The sequence below is a fragment of the Macrotis lagotis genome, chromosome X (genome assembly GCF_037893015.1).
Source record: "Macrotis lagotis isolate mMagLag1 chromosome X, bilby.v1.9.chrom.fasta, whole genome shotgun sequence".
Lineage (NCBI taxonomy): Eukaryota > Metazoa > Chordata > Mammalia > Peramelemorphia > Peramelidae > Macrotis > Macrotis lagotis.
In genome coordinates, this window is record NC_133666.1 from 688,981,010 (window position 1) to 688,999,193 (window position 18,184).

The 18,184-nt window shown below is 46.2% G+C and overlaps 1 protein-coding gene across 2 annotated transcripts in view; it reads right to left on the reverse strand.

Moving 5' to 3' along the window:
• The window catches only part of TTC28 (tetratricopeptide repeat domain 28), a 430,887-nt gene that overhangs the window by 75,437 nt on the left and 337,266 nt on the right, over positions 1–18,184 (reverse strand). For both annotated transcript variants that reach the window (XM_074206223.1, XM_074206222.1), the window contains exons 8-11: positions 17,147–17,256; positions 13,453–13,582; positions 12,347–12,565; positions 9,114–9,279 (exon numbers count right to left, since the gene is read on the reverse strand). In XM_074206223.1, the coding sequence (XP_074062324.1) occupies positions 9,114–9,279; positions 12,347–12,565; positions 13,453–13,582; positions 17,147–17,256 (625 nt within the window). The remainder of the gene's footprint in view (positions 1–9,113; positions 9,280–12,346; positions 12,566–13,452; positions 13,583–17,146; positions 17,257–18,184) is intronic.

Here is an 18,184-nt window from a genome sequence, read left to right on the forward strand (position 1 = left end):
ATGCATTTTTCATAGCTCCCTTCACCTTCCTGTCCCACTAAGCCCTAAGAGAAATGATTATTTCTTTCTTGAATTTAATAACTAATTATTGAATTAGTTATTATTGAATTTTCTATTTCCTCATCAAAAAATCAATCGAAATCAAAAAATCACAGTGTGCGAAATTTTTCTCAAAGACTTGCCCAAGCTAAAGATCTAATCAAAGACAATAAAAAGAAATTCTAAGTTTAACCTAATGGGATTCCTGCTTATTGTGTTCACACAATGACATAGTTTATAGACATATCTGTGAAAATAAGGATTTTTCTTTTTTGTCAGACAGGTGATATGGAAATTGATAAGTCTTTGATCAAGACATGGATGATCCAAGTGACATACCCCAAGATCCTCATTAGAGTGAGCTCACATGTCATTACAATATCCATTCTCTCATTAATTGTTAACCAATCAGAATTGATTGTCCCCCTCAGGAACAGTGAGCCCATAACTATAAGAGGTCTTTGGCATTTGGCCTCTTTTATTAACAACATGCTCCTTACTAATAAAATGATTAAATTATTAAAAAATTAGGTCTCTCCAACTTTTTAACCATCACAGGAGGGTTGATCTTCTTTCTCTGTCTTGCACAGTCTTCTCTGCACATGGTATGCCATTTTAAACTATTTAATGAATTAAATCACTGGCTGCTTGACACAATATTGGTGATTCCTCCTCAGCTCACAGCTGGAGCACCTAATCTTGAATCTTTTTTCTTTCATCACCCTGGAACAGTCTTTTTCATAATCAAACACAACCCTTTGATCATTACCAGACAGTTACATCTAATGACTATCATCATCATCATCATCATCATCATCACCACCTTCTTCTTACTCTTCCCCTTCCTTCTTGTCTTTTGTACCACACAGGCATCAACAATATATATGGATGGTCATCAATTTTCTTTTGTTCAGCAGGCTAGGATGTTTTTAAAAATACTGTGACATGAGCAGGGTCTTATTTTAAATTAGAGACAAAAAAACCCCACAAAGGGACTAGTGACTTTGCTATCTTTGGACTCTTGTCAGATAGCATGGGCTTGTACAGAAACTCAAGGAACATATTTCTGACTTTTTTTCTGACCCTATTCACCATATGACTGTTACTGTCAGAATTAGCAGAGACCTTAAAACAGAGAATTTAAGAACAAGGTAGGGTGGCCTTAAAACATAGAATAAAGAACGTCAGAGATGGGAGGAACCTCAGAACTAGAAGAGATCTAAGAGATCATCTCCAATCTCCATAATTCAAAGAGAATATTTGGGGGCAGGGGAAAAATCTATGTCCCTCATCCTGCTAGGCCACCAGTTCCATGAGTTTTTGCTATATTAGCTCTGATTATGGCAGGCTGGGCTACAAAGGCCTAGATTCTTGCTGGGCCATGCACAGCTAAAATATAGCCTGCCCCTCTGAAAGTTAATTTTTGACAAGACCAAAGTCTTCAGTAGAAAATGTATATTTCCCCTTCATCAGCTCTGTAGTGTTCAGTGGGCCAAATCCAGAGTGAGAAAGGAAGGAAGGAAGCCTCCCCTATTATGGGGACTCAGTTACTTACTCAGGGACAGATGTTCTACATGGCTTTTAATGTCCAACAGTTTTAGTGAATGTTTCTAATGTCGTTTGTCTTAAGGCAGCAGGCTGTGGAGTCTTTTATAAGCTCCTCTGGGCCCACAATTTATGCTAGGAAATGTTCAGACAGCTGGGGCTCAGTAGGGAGAGTTTGGGCTGGCTTGGGTCAGAGAACTGGTCTGAGTTCTGCCCCTCCACGCACATGAGGCTGGTCCACTTTGCTTCTTTTGGACCTCTCTCTACTCATATTTAGATGGGTGTATACACTCCCTTTAGAATGGGCCTCCCATGAGGCAAAGAGACCCATGAGGCTACCTACCTGAGGTAAAGGTAGCTTGGCTTCCCTTGGTATATCTATGTAGCTACCCAGTATGCAAAATACTTTCAGATAAATGTCTTCACCTAGTCAAATTAATAAAAATAGGAGCTATTCTTCAATTGCTATATGGTCAGATGATCTGAACAGGAAATTTTCAGATAAGGAAACCAGAGCTAGCTATAGTCATATGAAAAAATGCTCTAAATTACCAGAGATAAAAGAAATGAAAATGAAAATGGCTCTGGAGTACAGCCCCACACCTATTAGATACACTAAATGTCAGAAAAGGGAAATGACAATTGTTGGCAGGAATATGGGAAAATTGTGACCTGATCCAACCGTTCTCGAGAACAATTTAGAACTCTGCCAAAAGAACAAGACCTACTCTCTAAGCCAGCAATACAAAGACTGGGTCTGGATCCCAAAGAGATTTGGAAAAAGTGGGGGGAAAGACCTATATGGACAAAATTATTTATAGCAGCTCTGTGGTGGCAAAGAATAGAAATTGAAGGAGTACCCATCAACTGGGGAATGGTCAGACAGATTGTGGTGGATGATTGTGATGGAATACTAGTGTGCTATGGAAATGATGAGCAGGATGGTCTCAGAAAAACCTGGAAAGACATGATGCTGAGCGAAGTGAACAGGAGAACACTGGACACAATTACAGCAATGTTGTACAGTGATCAACTGTGAATGGCATAGTTCTTAGCAATACAAAAATCCAAAACAATTCCAAAGGACTCATGATGAAAAATGCTATCCACCTCCAGAGAAAGAACTGATGGAGTCTGAATGTAGAGCCAAGATTTCTCTTTTTTATTGGGGGGGGGTTGGGGGTACATTTTCTTTTATAACATGACCAATAGGGAAAGTTATTTGACTTAACAGGTATAACCTATATCAAATTGCTTGCCTTCTCAATGAATGGGGAAGGGTAGGAAGGAAGGGAGAGAAACTGGATTTCAAAATTTTTCAAATGAATGTAAAAATTATTTTTACATGTCATTGGGGGAAAAATGAAATATTAAATTAAAAAAATCCATTGTCTCCCATGACCTTCACAATAAACCCAGTGTGGCCCCAATGACTACAAATCGTTCAGTGAAAAAGTCTTAGAAAGGCCCCTGACCTTGCCATTCACTAGCTAAATAAGCTTAGAGATGTTTCATAATTTCCCAATTGCCTCCCCAGTAGAAAAGGGGTGCTAATTCCTGCCCTGCCTCTCAGCAGCCTCCGTTAACTCTGGGCCAGGGATGCTACTATTGGTCTTTTCTTCCCATGCTCTTTGAGGGCAAAGGAGCTTCCCATTGTGTCTCTGCCCCCCCCCCCCCCCCCCCCCGGTAGATGAACCAGAGTTTTCCGTGTTTTATTCAGATCTCTTGGCCACTGTACATCTCAGCCTCCTCTATTGCTCAAAAGCTCTGGTCCAAAATGCCTGCCCACTATGATATTTTTAATCCTCAGAATTTCAAACACAACCCAGGATTAGCGTCTGGCTGGACAAACATAAAGAACACAATAGCTATTTGACTTCTGGGTTATGAGTCCCGTGTCAAAGGACACATCGCCACCCCTAAATGGGCTCTTTTTTCCATTCACCCCAGAGAGGACTCAGTGTGTTTGTGAGGCTCCTCCCTCTCCCTCACAAACAAGATTGCTCAGCCCTCTTTTTAATACAGAGGGCAAGGGGCAGGACAAAAAAATGGTCTATTTTGCTGACTGGCAGGTCATAAGGGTTGAGCTGCCTGGGGATGTGTGACACTTACAGATGGCATAAACCTAAGAATTATCTTCCAAAGTGTCCAACAACTTGGTCTCCAACACCATTAGAGAGAAAAATCTAAAAGGAAAAAGATGGTTTGAAGTGAAGTGACCGTCTAAAGAAATGAGAATCAATCTTAGGTATTCCTCAGTCTTTTCTACTTAATCTTCATCAAGAAAGGTTGACTCTAACCTTCTGATATAAGATCAATACGGAATACTCGCAGTTTCAACCCCCATTGGTGAGTCTAAAATTTAAAAAAGACAAATGAACCTAAAATGTAATTCAAAAGTTACCCAGAAGAAAGAGGACGTGTGACTCGTGTCAGAAGATCTCACTTCAGATCTTAGCATCACGTGATTTCATAGATTGAGGGCTGGAAGAAAGAGACCCAGTGGATCAGCTAGCTCAGGGGTTCTCATACTTTTTTGATCTCAGGATCCCTTTATACTCTTAAAAATTATTGAGGTTTCCCCCAGAGTTTTTTCTAAATATAGCTTATATCTCTATAGCTATTAACCATTTAATCAAAAATTAAAGCCTCTTAGTATAATTAAGAAAACAGTTTTGATCTCTTGGATGCCTTGAAAGAGTATGAGGGAACTGGGGGTTCCCATTTTGAAAGCCACTGAGGAAAGCTAAGACTCCCACAGGCCCTCTGACTCCAAACCAAGGTCTTGGTCTTAATCCCTGATACTTTTAATAGAAGGATGGCCTTGGGGAAGCCAGTCCACCTGTGCGAGACTGTTTCCTCTTCTGTAAAATGGGTGTAGCAGTCTACATCTCTTTTTGGAATAGTTATAAGAAAATCATTGCTATACTAATAAAGGATGTCCTTCATTCTCGATGAAGACCATGCTATCAGGGAGGTGATGCCTTGTCAAGCTCATGAATTGAATTTGAGTGAGGGGAGCTGTCTAAGTCACCAGCCTCACTTTTTCCTCCAGAGCCATTTGGGTCCAGTGGCCTTGGATGTGAGGTAATCAGGGTTAAGTGACTGGACTAAGGTCACACAGCTAGTAAATGTCTGAGGCTGGATTCAAGCAGTGCTCTATCCACTGTACCACTGCTACAAGCTCCACAGTGCTGTATAAATGGGGTTAGAGGATTCTTTTGGGGACAGGGTACTCTCCTACTATTTCTCTAAAGTCAGGGACCAGATGTCTCCAGGAGTTTAAGAGGCAGAAAAGCTGAAGGCCACTGAGGCTTGTAATTCTTGATTTTGCATAAATAAAGGGTCCTGTCATCAGGGTTCAACAAATGACATTCTCTTTAGAAGCTCTTGGGCCAGGGCTGGAGGAAGAAACATTCATCCTGTTCTAAAAACCCTGGCTCCAAAGAATTAAAACATTGTTTTCAAATGTCTATAATTAGGAGACAGACAGATAACAGTAAGAGAGGAATAAGGGGAAAGACAGATTGAAGGCCCCATGAATCTGTCTCTATTGTCAGTACATGATTTGGGAAGTGATAAGCTTCTCCCTATGTTCTCCCTTTCACTGCTGATTGGTTGTTACTCAGCATTTCATTAGCCCAAGCTTATACAAGCCAACGATGAGATTTTTCTCCTTTTTGAAGTCTTAATAAGACTAAAAGATAATATTGTTCGTGATCAGGGGAGTTGAGCAGACAGAAGACTGGCCTCAGACTCAGGAGACACAGATTAGGTCGTACCAGGTCCATTGGGGACAGCATGATTGTGAGTCTTTTGTCAGAAGGAGCCCAGACATGGATAAGAACCTTCATATATGAAGAGCCACCTTTGCAGATATGGAAGAAAAGGGGGGCACGTATCTGAATTATAAATAATGACTATAAGCCCCAACCTAGTTAAAGGTCTATAGCCTCATATAAAAGGGATAATTTGAAGCTATGAAAGAACTATAAAAGAGACACAGAGGGTCGGCCTGGAAGGAAGATCTGGGTTCGAGTCTTCTTTCTGACACACACCAGCTGCGGATTCATGGCCAATCCTTCTCCTTCTCTCTATGGATGGGAAAGATTTTCCAAACTCACAAGCTTCCTGTAGCCATGAAATCCCAGGTGTTGACAAAAACCAGAAAACCAAGAAGCCAAACCTGAGCATTGATGGATAGTGCTGTGAATTCCTTGGGGACAGGGCCAAGCATGGGGGTGATAATTCAGGATAGGAAAGGGACCTCTTAGATTCAACCCCAAAGGGCCAGCAGGCCCCAAGAGCATTGGGGTGGGTTGTGTAGGGACCATAAGTATTTCACTAGGATATAGGGAGTTGAAGAGGAGAGTTCTTTAGCCAATTTGATGTTGGTTCAGACTGTTTGGGGGACTCTGTACCTGCCTAGGGAGGGTGGGCACACATACACCATACTTCTAGATCCATCCACAGCTCAGTGAAGATGCTCTCATCTCCATCCCTCTGGATGACATGACTGGTTCAGACAGTTGTGGACAGCCAGGGTACAGATACCACATCTGGCCACAAAATCAACCCCAGGACACTAACTTCTTTAGCACCATGATGAATGAATTGGTTATCCTTTAGATTCAAAAAGTGCTTGGGTTAGCTCACTAGGATGCCCTCTCAATTGAGATGAGCAAAAGTAGTAAAATAATCCAAGATCTTGAACTTTTCTATCCTAAATTCAACCTGCCTAGAATCAATCAGAAGGTTAAGGAAGTAAATCTGGATGAGGAGACAAGGCTTCTAGGGTTCAAGACAGTCTGAGAGGATGAACAGAGTCAGCAGTGACAAGAGCCAACATTTAGATCTGTTGGGGAAAGACAAAGGGATCTGACGATTGGGATTAGTTTCAGGTGCCTTTCCCCAGGAACTAAATAAGGCACTTTCCTACCACTGAGGCTGCTCAGCAAAGAAGGAAGAAGGACTGGGGTTGGGGGTGCTGTCTGTGCCTCCTAAGGCTTACCCCCAACCTGATCAGGGACTTGCAGCTCTCTGAAACAGCTCCCAAGGTTTCTCCAGAGATGAAATTCAGAGGTTGGATTCTGAGCAGGATGGAACCCATCAGTCTCTGCAGGTGGGGGCTATGCTTTGTTTACCTTTACTCTTCCTCCTCTGCCTCATCCACTGGAAGATGCTCAGGAAGCAGCTGTTTAATGAATGAACCAGAGATCCCCCATCCCTCTCAATTGGATAAGCAGGACTTCCTACACTGGACTGTTACTGGCCTCCAAATATAGAAATCAACTCACATTTTTGGTAACCTATAGTTTCAGTAACTGTTGTAGAAAAAATGCTGAAGGGAAATTGGAAAAGGAGTCTTGATTTGGAGGTCACAGAGAACACAAACTGAGCTGACCCTGCTTGCCCAGGAGCTGACGCATTCTAAGAAGCTTGGGGAAAGCTTGCTGAACTTATTGTGTGCATTGTTTTTTGGAAATAATACAAATTCTGCCACAAATGTGCTCTAGTCATCTCAGATACAATTCACACACACACACACACACACACACACACACACACACACAGAGGTTGGTTGGAAAGACAACTGGAGTCAAAGGGAATCAGGGAGGGTCTGTGGGAGGGGAAGAGGAGCAAGGATTCAGGGAGGGATTGGGCAGAAGCAAAACGAACTCCATGTTTAATTGTGTAGTTGGGGGGAGAAAGAACGGAGATCAAGAAAGGAAGAGAAGAAAGAATAGAGAGCAAAGGAAGGAAAGGAGGAAAGGAGGAAGGAAGGAAAGGAGAGAGGGAGGGAGGAAGGGAAGGAGGGAGGGAGGGAAGGGAGGGAGGGAGGAAGGGAAGGAGGGAAAAAATCAGCAGGAAAGACCCAGTACACAAGAGTTCATCTGGGAAAATACCACATGAAGAAGGACAAACTGGGAGAATGAGGGGAGGAAAGATGGAGAGACAGAGTGTGCAAGGACAGGCACAGTTCCTCCACCCAGAGCTGGACAAGCTGTACGCAGGGTTTGCCTTCCCTTTCTCTCCCTTCCACCCCAGTTGTCCAGAGCTTCCTGTCCTGCATCATCTGCAGGCTCCTAGTTTGACTAAAGACTCTTGCCAACCCTCTGCTGAGCTCTGTAGCTGTTCTGTCTGCACCCTCTTCACTGGGCACAGTCCCAGTTGCCCTGCTCCAGGTCCTGCCCTGGGGAAGACTCCCTCTCATTTGACCCTTCAGACTGTATAAAAATGCTGGGGGCCAGGAATGTGCATGGCCAGGGACGTGCAGGACGAGTAAGATGACTCCAATGACCAGTGAAGATGCTCAGAGTATGATGGAGAGGAAAGAAGGCGGGATCTCCTTGTGGTTGGGCCAGAAGCCATAGGTCTCCTGTTTGTATTCTCTATTATGCAAACTGTATAGGAAAATCAGGAAGCAGCAGAGTAAAACTGAGTCCCAGAGGCTTGCCCAGGAGTCCTGACTTTGTTGGTTTGTTGACCTTGGTCAGGTCACTCAATTTCCTGAGGCTTCCGTGTCCTCTCCAAGGCGAGGGATGAAGCTGAAGTGATCTCTGGGCTCTCACGTTTTGTGATTTTGTGGATAATGAAAAGGGCTTTGTTTCCCAGGTGGAGATCTCTCTGTCCTCCCCCAAGTGCCACAAACGAGCCTTGGAGTATCACACCATAGCCATGTGATGCCACACTCGAGAGTCGAGCCTCAGCATCTCTAAAGAAGTCCGATAGGTACCCAAGGACTTTTTAGAATTACAAATGGTATCATTCAAGAGATAAACAGATGCTGCACACTGGTCTTGGGGACCCGACGCCAGCGGGGAACACCATGTTAATAGAACAGATAATCTGACAGACTGCTCGCTTCCACATAAGCTAATCACTGAACAGAGAACTGGGAGGGACAAGGGTGGCTTGGGAACCCCATGACAGGGCTGCACACAGACACAACCTGGGTGATTTTTCCAATGAACATTTGGGCACTTTTTCATACGACAAAATAATCTGATGATTCCACAATCATGCCGGCTGTTGGAACAGGTTTACAATCTGCCTTCTCTCTTCAGGTCAGACGGGCCAAGCCCCATGCACAGACACACATTCCATTCCTTATCACTAGCACTGAATTATTCTCCCCAACTGGCTGTCGCCTACCACACAAACCTAATCACTCTATGTCGGCTTATGACGGAAAACGGAGCTCCATTTTAATTAGCTGGTTACACTGAAATTAAATTGCTGGTGATGGCTGAACCACCTACACATTCTACTAAGAGAGAATGCCTAATTCTGCTGAGACTCTTCCCTACCTCAGGGGAAATTACTGAAAATGATCAAGACAACCCACCAATGTGTCATTTCCTGGGAGTCTGCACTCAATAAAAACCCACCGTTCTCTAGATAAAACATGTCAACAGTCAGATCTCAAAGTGTCCCTTATGAGGGCTCCTGGCACACACAGGATGTTCATGCCAACAGCTTCAAAGGTTGGGCTCTAAGGCCCCCCACCCAGGAATTTCTTGACCTACCTGCTGTAATAGGAATCCACTCCCAAAGCCTCCCGAACACTGGCGATATACTGTTCCAGGGCAGAGCTGGTCACTGTTTGGAGAATCACGCTGCTTGTTTCTTGGAAGTCACTGGAGGTTTCTGCCATGTTGTCACCCAAATAATATTCATGAAACTTGAGAATTCCTGCAATGAGAAATGAATTTCTGGTGGGACACCAGGTAGGAGGACATCACACAGTGATGACCATCCCAGAACAGTAGCTCAAGCTCACAAAGAATCAGGACAGCACCCAACATTTATAGAGCACTGAAGGTTTACAAAGCTCTCTACATGATTTCTTCTGGAAAAAGAATGACCTCCCCCCTTTCTGTCTCACCCTCCCCAGCTTTTCCCAAGAAGCAGAGAGGGGGCCAGGATGCCAGGGTGCCGGGTGGGCCTTTATGCCTTTTCAAATCTGCCTTGGTGCTTACAAATGGAATGGGTACTCCGAAGAGCCCCTCAGAAGGACCCAGTATCCTAACCACCTCATATCTATTTGAGAACAGATGCTTCTCAGCTGCGCCTACTAAAGAAAGTCCCTTTCCAATAACCACACAGAAGAGCAGCTCTGAATGGATGCTGATAATGCCTATACACAGCATCTGAAAGGCTGAACAAAAAAAATTGCCTTTATATCAAACACCTCTCATTTCTCAAAAGTGCATTAAAACAGATGCATTTTTAAAAGGGCAAAGGACTGCATATCAAAGTGTGTGTTTTTAAAAAATCTATATGGAGCAGACCCAGGCAAACAATATATGCAATGACTACAATGATGTAAACATAATGAACAATAAAACCAAACAGAATGCTAAGTAATTACAATGACTGGGCTTGGCCGCAGGCGAGACTGGAGGGAATGGACCTGCCTCCCTCCCTCCTTCCCTCCTTTCTTCCCTGCCTCCCTCCTTCTCTCCCTTCATACACTTTGGTCATGGAGAACGATGGATGTGGAATACTGTCAGGCGTGACTGATGGGATGGCAGGTTTTCCGGAACTGTTTTTCCCTCCTTTTCTTTTTTAATCTTTGTTACAAGGTTAGATTTGCTGGGGAGGTATCTATCTATTGTTAATAAATGTGATGGAAAAAGAAAAGACATCAATAAAAATAAATAAATTTAGTTTTTTTCAAAATGGTGTATCTCTTTTAAACACAAATGTTTTCCCAGTAATGCTATGGATCACAGGATCCTGCAATTTCCAATGATTCAAAATCGTGGACTAACCACAGGGCAATGGAAAATCTCTGGACACAAAGAGCTGTCACAGATTGTGAGAAGTGATGTGGGCAAGAGGAGGGAATCCCAGAATTTCACACTTGGAGGGGTGTTCCTTAGGCCACCAGGGAAAAGGAAATGGGCTACTCTGGTAATGAAGAAGAGTGAGAACAAGCAGGTAAATGGCTGGCCCGTGCACTGTGGTGGTGATGCCCATGCAATGGGGCAAGGCTGAGGAAAAAGGCAGGCCTCCTGTGCCCAATCCCATGGTATAACGGGGAGGCCTATGGGCAGCAGCGGCTCCGAGTCATTGGCACTGCTGGCAGGACCATCTCCAACCCTGGGATTATGGATATGCTCTAGTGCAAATGTGTTTGCATGGCCAATGAAGATGGCAATCATCAGCAAAATCAAGGCAGAAAACAGTGTCCGGGGCAGAGACAGAGATGAATAAAATTAAAACAACACACCACGAAAGCTAGGACAAGGCACAGAATACAGTAACGGGGCATGTCGGCCTTGGAAGACCCTGGCCAATTCCATCTGATCGGGGCTCTGTGAAGGAGGATTCCACCTTCAGAATCCCACAAACTATGAGGAAGAGAAACAGAGTCCCCAGAACCTCTGGAGTGCCTGGTTCATTATTACACATATCTGGCTTTAGAAGAAGCTTGACATCACATCCCAAGGGGGTTGGGCCTGCCTCTTGAGATCCTCATTAAAAAGAGGTTCTGCCATCATGGATATTCAAGGAATCCCAATGGGAATCACCAGCAGTCACAATTTCTAATGTGAAAAGGTCAGAGGGAAGAAGATTCTTTACGTGACACTGGGGAAAAGGTTATAGAAAAAATCTGCAGTCTTAGAGAAAGACTTCATAGGCAACAGAATCCAGGGGCTGGGAAACCTCTATGACCATCATTGAGGCAACATAATTCAAGGACAATTTCTCTGAGGTCCAAAAAAAATTCCCCAAATTAGTCAAAAAAAAGCTTGGTAATCCTTTTTCACTGCTATTCCTTTAGAAAATAGTTAGCACAAATTCAAAGAAGCCTGTGACTTCCAATTATAAGACCCACTTCTCCAGTCAATAAACTCTTATTGGATTTGGTGTCTCTCCAATGTGGGAGAGCCATCAGCATTTTATTATGCAAAAAATATGGCCCTAGCAGCTAATTAGTGATTCTGTATTTAGTCAAACTGTACAGCCCTTGCATTTAATGTTAATTTAATCATTAAGGATTTGGATGTAGGGTAGTAACGGAACCAGTTAAAATATGTACTGCTAGCTCAGAGATCCTTAATGGGAGGCTAGACTTAAAAGTCTGATGGAATCTCCGTTATCAGTTTAGACTCTTGAGCTGTCATGGTGAAGGGTCACAATTATTAAATTATATCCAGAAAGAACCCATTAAGACTTGCAGTCATCACTTTATTAGATAATGAACAACAGCTGCCTGCAAATAGGACTCTCCTCAAATTAATCCTCCCTGCACTTGGTCCTCCAAGATAAATGGTTCCATATTCACAAGGCGAGACTGTGAGATTTCTGGGGGAATGAGGAAGTTGGGCTGTCTTGTTAATTGAACACCCTACCATGAAAAACGCACTGAATCTGAATTTCTGTTGAAATTCCAGTGGCTTCTTGGAGTAATATATATATATAGGATCATGCCTTTCTTCCATTGAAATGTCACCTGTCTGGTGGGACAACACCAGGCATATATGAGAGACAGAGACAGAGATGGAGAGAGATGGAGGAGAGACATGGAGGAGAGAGAGAGAGAAGAGAAGAGAAGAGAAGAGAAGAGAAGAGAAGAGAAGAGAAGAGAAGAGAAGAGAAGAAGAAACAGAGAGACACAGACAGAGAAGAGGATAGGAGAGAGACAGACAGAGAGGGTCAGAGACAGAGACAGAAAGAGAGGAGAGAGACACAGACAGAGAGACAGAGACAAAGAGACACACAGACACACATACAGAGAGAGAGATGTTACCTGCCCCAGGAGCGAGTAGCCAGCTGTACAGATAGCCAGCTGCCAGGGAGTAGTAGAGCACGAGGCCCCGTTGGCCATTCACCATCTCTAAGATCTGGTCAATGGTCACTGGTGAGTAAGGGTCCGAGTCCTGATGACCCGTCTGCCGTTCCACTAGAAGATCAGCAAACGCCCTGGTCCTTCCCCTCTCTGCCACAGCCAGGGCCTCATCATGATGGCCTGGAACAGAGAGGCAGAGAAAGGCCTGTAAGAAGGCATCTGGCCCAGGGGGCCATCCCTCCAGTTCCAGCCCCACCTTCCTTTTCCCTCTGACTTCTGGGATGTAGCAACAGGCCAAAGTGCCCCTTCCCCTCTGGGTGCCCTGTCTTGGGATCCGTCCCCAGAAGGATGCTCGACTGCTCTGCTGAATGATTTATACACATGTCTAATGAATGCGCTTTTCAAAAATGCTGTTGTCATTCACTGGCAGAGGAGCGCTTGTTTTGTTTACATTTAGAAATCATCTCCAAATGCAGCATGAACCCAATGCTCTATTAGAGCTGATTAGATACAACTGCGCCAGATGACAGATACTCCAGAGAAGGGATCAATGCCAATAGGTGACTGAGAGAGTAGTGGGCTCAAAGGTACAGAGCACAGGTGAGTCACGGCAGGATGGCTCCCGGCATGGCCCACTACAGAGAGCAAGGACAGTGGGGTCAGGACTGCCGTGGATGCTCACCTATGGGCTTCAGGCTATGTCCACACACAAGTCAAATGGGATTAAAAATAACTTGCTTTTAAAATACAAAAATGTGAATTCAGCATTGCTTCTGCAAAGGGAAAGATTTCTGAGACCTCCCATTTGTCAGAAGACCTGGCTTCAGATCCTGACCCTACCATCTGGCCTGGGTGCTCATGGATGAGGAAGTGTCCCTTGGCCTCTCCTGGCTTCACACTGGATCCCTCTAAAGGAGCAGGGAGACTAGAGGGTCCTTCAATCTATGCCATGAGGTCCCTCAACTCTCCTGGGCCAAGATTCCAGGATTTCTTTGCTCTACCTCCTGGCCTCCTGAGGTTAAAAATCAGATCTTATCTGAATGACTCCAAAGTCACTTCTCTCTCACCGAGGCTGACCAGCACCCGCTGCAGGGCCTGGTATGATGATGTCTGCAGGTCGAACAGCGACAGCTTGTAGTCAGTGCTCAGCTGCACCTCGTGGCGGATCGTTTCAAACAAGGCCGAGGCTCGGTAGAGCTGCAGAGAGAGAGGCGGAGGGTGAAGGCCCCCCAAGCCTGTGCCCAGGCTGTGCCAGGGACCTGCCAGGATGAGGGGCCTGGAGCTTGCCCCACCTACTGCCTGTTCTGATGGAAGCACACAGCCCCTGAGTCAAGAGCCTGGGAGAAGGCCCTCAGCTGTCCTCCTGGGAAGCTGGCCTGCTCCCCCCATCTGAGTCTCAGGGGCCAGGATGGGCCCCCATTTCACAAACACAGCCACACTTCCCTCCTCCATCACAAAGAATGAGACATCCCACAGGACTGAACCTTTCAGATCAATATAGCTCAGGCCTAATATGGGCTCTGGGACCAGCATGAGGGTGGCCAATGTCACACATCTCTGACCTCCTTCAGGAGTTCATCAATAAGCTTTCCGATGGTGCAGACACCTCGTCCCAAACATCCCTCAGTTTGCATCCTGGCCATCCTCAGGGACCATGGAAGCCTAAGCCCCACTCACCACAACCCCAAATGGCCACAGGCTGTTGGGCTTTGTCATGTCTTGGGGTTCCCCCCCTTATTCCTAATGATAGGCTGCCTCACGAGGTCCCCTTTGCCACTCTTATCCAACAGCTCACAATCTGCTGCCTGGGTCTGGGACTTGGGCAGGGATCCACAAGGCTGCCTTTGGGTAAGTGTGTAAAAGCCCCTGCAAACATCAGCTCTGATTGCTTTCAGTGTTCCCAGTGTGGGTAGCACACGCTCTGTCATGGAGGAAAGAAGTATCTGGAGCTGGAAGGGGGCCAGCTCCTTCATTCTACACAGGTGGAAACTGAGGCTCAGAGTGGTGAGCTGGTGTGTCCTGGCTCACACAGTCAGGAATACAGAAGCAAGAGTCTGAACCCAGGACACCCTGCTCCAATGACTGGCCATCTCTGCCAAATTAAACAGCCTCCCTCAGGTCCTGAGCTTCCCAGATATTATGGAGCAAATGGATGGATGGATGACTAGATGGATGGTTGGATGGATGACTGGATGGATGGATGGTAGATGGATGGATGGGCTTTTCTATCTGTGGGTTGTAGCTTGCACTGGCTTAATGAGACTATCACATACCTAAGGCATCTTCAAGGAAGTGAAGAGACAATTTGGGATATACAGAATAGAAAAAACTTTGGAGACTGGGGTTTGAATCCTGGCTAGAATCTTTACTGTGTGACCCTGATCAAGTCATTTTCCTCTAGAAGCCTCAGTTTCCACATCTCAGTAATTAATAGCTATACTTGTTCTACTGCCTTAGAGCATTACTTTGGAGAAAGCACTTTGTGGGCCTTTAAATGCAGTATAAAATGAACTACTATTGCTGCCGCCGCCGCCACCACCACCACCACCACACCACCACCACTACACCACCACCTCCCATCTCCACCACCATTTCTGACCTCAGTGGAATGGGTCTTTGTAACCCTGTGTCTCCCTATAAATGTTCCAGAGGAGGAGAAATTTCCCTTGTTCTCACAGACATTGGGACAACAATTGGGCTGTCCATGTGATGGCTTGGACTGGTTGATTGGAGGACATCTAGCCTCCCTTAGTAGAATCTAAGCTGAGGGCAGGTTGGGTTTCATTTTTGTTTTTGTATCTCCTGGCTTGGCCCAGAGAAGCCACATCACTAGTCTTTTTGCAGTTGAGGTGAGTTGCTCTTGGGCAAGGGTCTTTGGCAAGAGATCAGGGTCTCTGTTCTGACTGCCCCAGAACAAGTTTGGCTAAGCACAGTCGACACACCCCCATGAGGGGGGCCACAAAGTGAGGGATCAGTAGATGTGTGTTTAGTGCACTAGTGACTTTATCAGTGAAGGGAGACACAGATAGGAGCCCTTGGTTCCCACTGAGAGTCATGGATGGTCTCTGGGAGTTGTCTATGGAACCAGGGACTCACGTCCCTTGCTCAGGGTCTTCTTGCCGGTAAGCAGCAGGCCGTGAAGTGAGGTTGTCTCTTTTTTAAAATGAGCTTGAGGGGCAGCTAGGTGGTGCAGTGGATAGAGTACTGGCCCTGGAGTCAGGAGGACCTGAGTTCAAATCTCACCTCAAACTCTTTTTTTTTAGTTTGTTTTTTTTTTTGCAAGGCAGTGGGGTTAAGTGGCTTGCCCAAGTTCACACAGCTAGGCAATTATTAAGTGTCTGAGGCTAGATTTGAACTCAGGTCCTCCTGAGTCCAGGGCCGCTGTTCTATCCACTGCACCGCCTAGCTGCCCCCTCCGACCTCAAACTCTTAATAATTAGCTAGCTGTGCGACCTTGGGCAAGTCACTTAACCCTATTTCTTTGCAAAAACAAATAAACAAAACAAAACAAAAACAAATAAAGTGAACTAGAAAGAAGTCATTACTTTCAAACAAGCCTTCGTAAGCCCTTGACCCCTTTGTTAAAGGTGGAACACTAACAAAAGAAGAGCAGTTCATTCAGTGGCAGAGCTCTAGCCTGGTGCTTGCTATGGACCACGTTCAGCAAACACTTACTGGTGTTCATGTTGTTTCTGAGGGCGGGGGCTGTTGCTGTAGCCCTGCTCCCTAGAACTCTGTCCAATGTGAGTGGAGACAGGCAGGTCAGTTGTCATCAGGTACCAACTTGGATGAAAACTTGGGACAACGCCGCCCCCTCTACCCCTCTCCTCCATAAGCAGGGGGCAGATCATCTCCTTCTAAGGGGAAGGACTGGTGACAGCCTCCCTACATGGGTCAAGCCCTGTGGTCCAGAAGACAAACTGACCATGTGGAAGTCACCCCTGGCTTGGGGGCTTTGGGGGGAGGATTTGGGACCCAGGCTGCAAATTGTTCCCCAGCCAAGGTCACAGTGGAGGCACTGAAAGCCCTGGGAGGATGACTGGGGTCTTGGAGGTCATCCAGCCTGGGCTGGAGAGGGCAGTGACTTGCCCAAGGTGACTTGGAGAGTTAGTGACAAGAGTCTGATTTCCAACAGATCCTCTAACCCCAAACCTAATATCTCTTCCACCCTAGCACAGGTGTGGCTCCTAGTAATAGTCCAAAGTGTTCCAAAGCCATGCTTGTGAGCCTAGTGTCTGTTGGCTGAGAGGTCTGTGTGGGTCTCCAAGCAAGCAGATGTTCGGGAGCAGGTTTGGGCTTCTGATGCCTCTGATGCATGCAAGGCATTTGAAAATAGAGGCTAAAACCCCTTTGTGAAGCAGCTGGACACCCCAGGCCACGTAAACACATCTGCACCCCCATGGAGGGGCAGAATTCTATACACAGACCTGATCTGGAGGCACTGGGAGAAGGGGTGCCCAGACTCTGGGTCCATACACACACACACACACACACACACACACACACAGAAACATGGACTCACACAGAGCCACATGGAGACATAGAAACATAGAGACACACATTGACACAGACACATAGACACAGATCATACATACAGAGACACATCACACAGACACACCCAAAGACACAGAACACACACACACACACACACACAACACACACAACACACACACACAGATACATGCCGACCCAGACATACAGACCCCTTCTGAGGAAGGGGTCCTCTCTGGTCTCTTGTCTGCAGCCCCTCCACCTGCTCACCTGGTGCTGAGACTCCTCCAGGTTTCCGCTGGCCCAAAGGGAGAGACCAAGACCATGGCGGATTTTGGCTTCGTCCTCTCTCCGCCCCAACTGCTCAGCTAGCCTCAAACCTGAAGCAGAGAGGAGACAGATGGAAGGAATAGAAGATCAGAGTTCTTCAGGAAGAAATGTGCTCTTTCTGCTCTGACAGGAGAGGAGAGGCTCAGTCTGAGACGGTGCCCACTGCCCTGGAGACCCTGGCACTGCTGTGCAGCATGTCCTAAGACCTGGCTTCGAGGCTGGCCAGATCGGCGGAGCTTGCGGGGCAGGCACAGGCTTGACATCACCAGTGGACTCTGACCTGGCTGCCCCTTGCCCCTGATCGGAAAGCCTTGGCCCCCGGGCCGCCACCCTCTTTTCCTGACATCAGGTTGTCCTAGTGTGGAAGCTGAGAGAAGCCGGTGGAAGGCAGCTTCCTGTACCCCATCTAAGCAGTGTTGAAGGACTTTATGATGGATTGGGGCAGGGGAGCAGTAACGCTGCTTGGTCCCAGACTGCCCAGCTCTGGGTGAGTGGGGGGACGCTCCCAGAGCAGCCTATGGACTGAAGTCTCTGATGTGTCCTCTGAGCCTGCAAAGCCAGTGGGTTCCTGAAGACGGCGCTCAGGTGAGGCTTCTGCCCATAGCCTCTGGCCCTCACCTGTGGTGAGGGGCACCCCCACCGACCAGAGCAGCTGGGAAGAACACTCCTTACCTTTCCATCTCCAGAAGGAAGCTTCTGGGTGCAGACTGAACCTGCCTGTCCCAAGACAGAAGAGACCAGGACAGGCCCGGCTTGGTGATAAAAGAGCCTAGACCTACAAGAGACTGTCAGGACTGGGCGGGGTGTCTTAGAACAGGGGAGATCAGGGCTGGGAGGGGGTCTTAGAACAGGGGATGTCAGCTGGGAGGGTCTTACAGTCTAGACTTTCCATGGAACATTTCTACCTTTTTTTTTTTTTTTTTTTTTTTAGGTTTTTGCAAGACAAATGGGGTTAAGTGGCTTGCCCAAGGCCACACA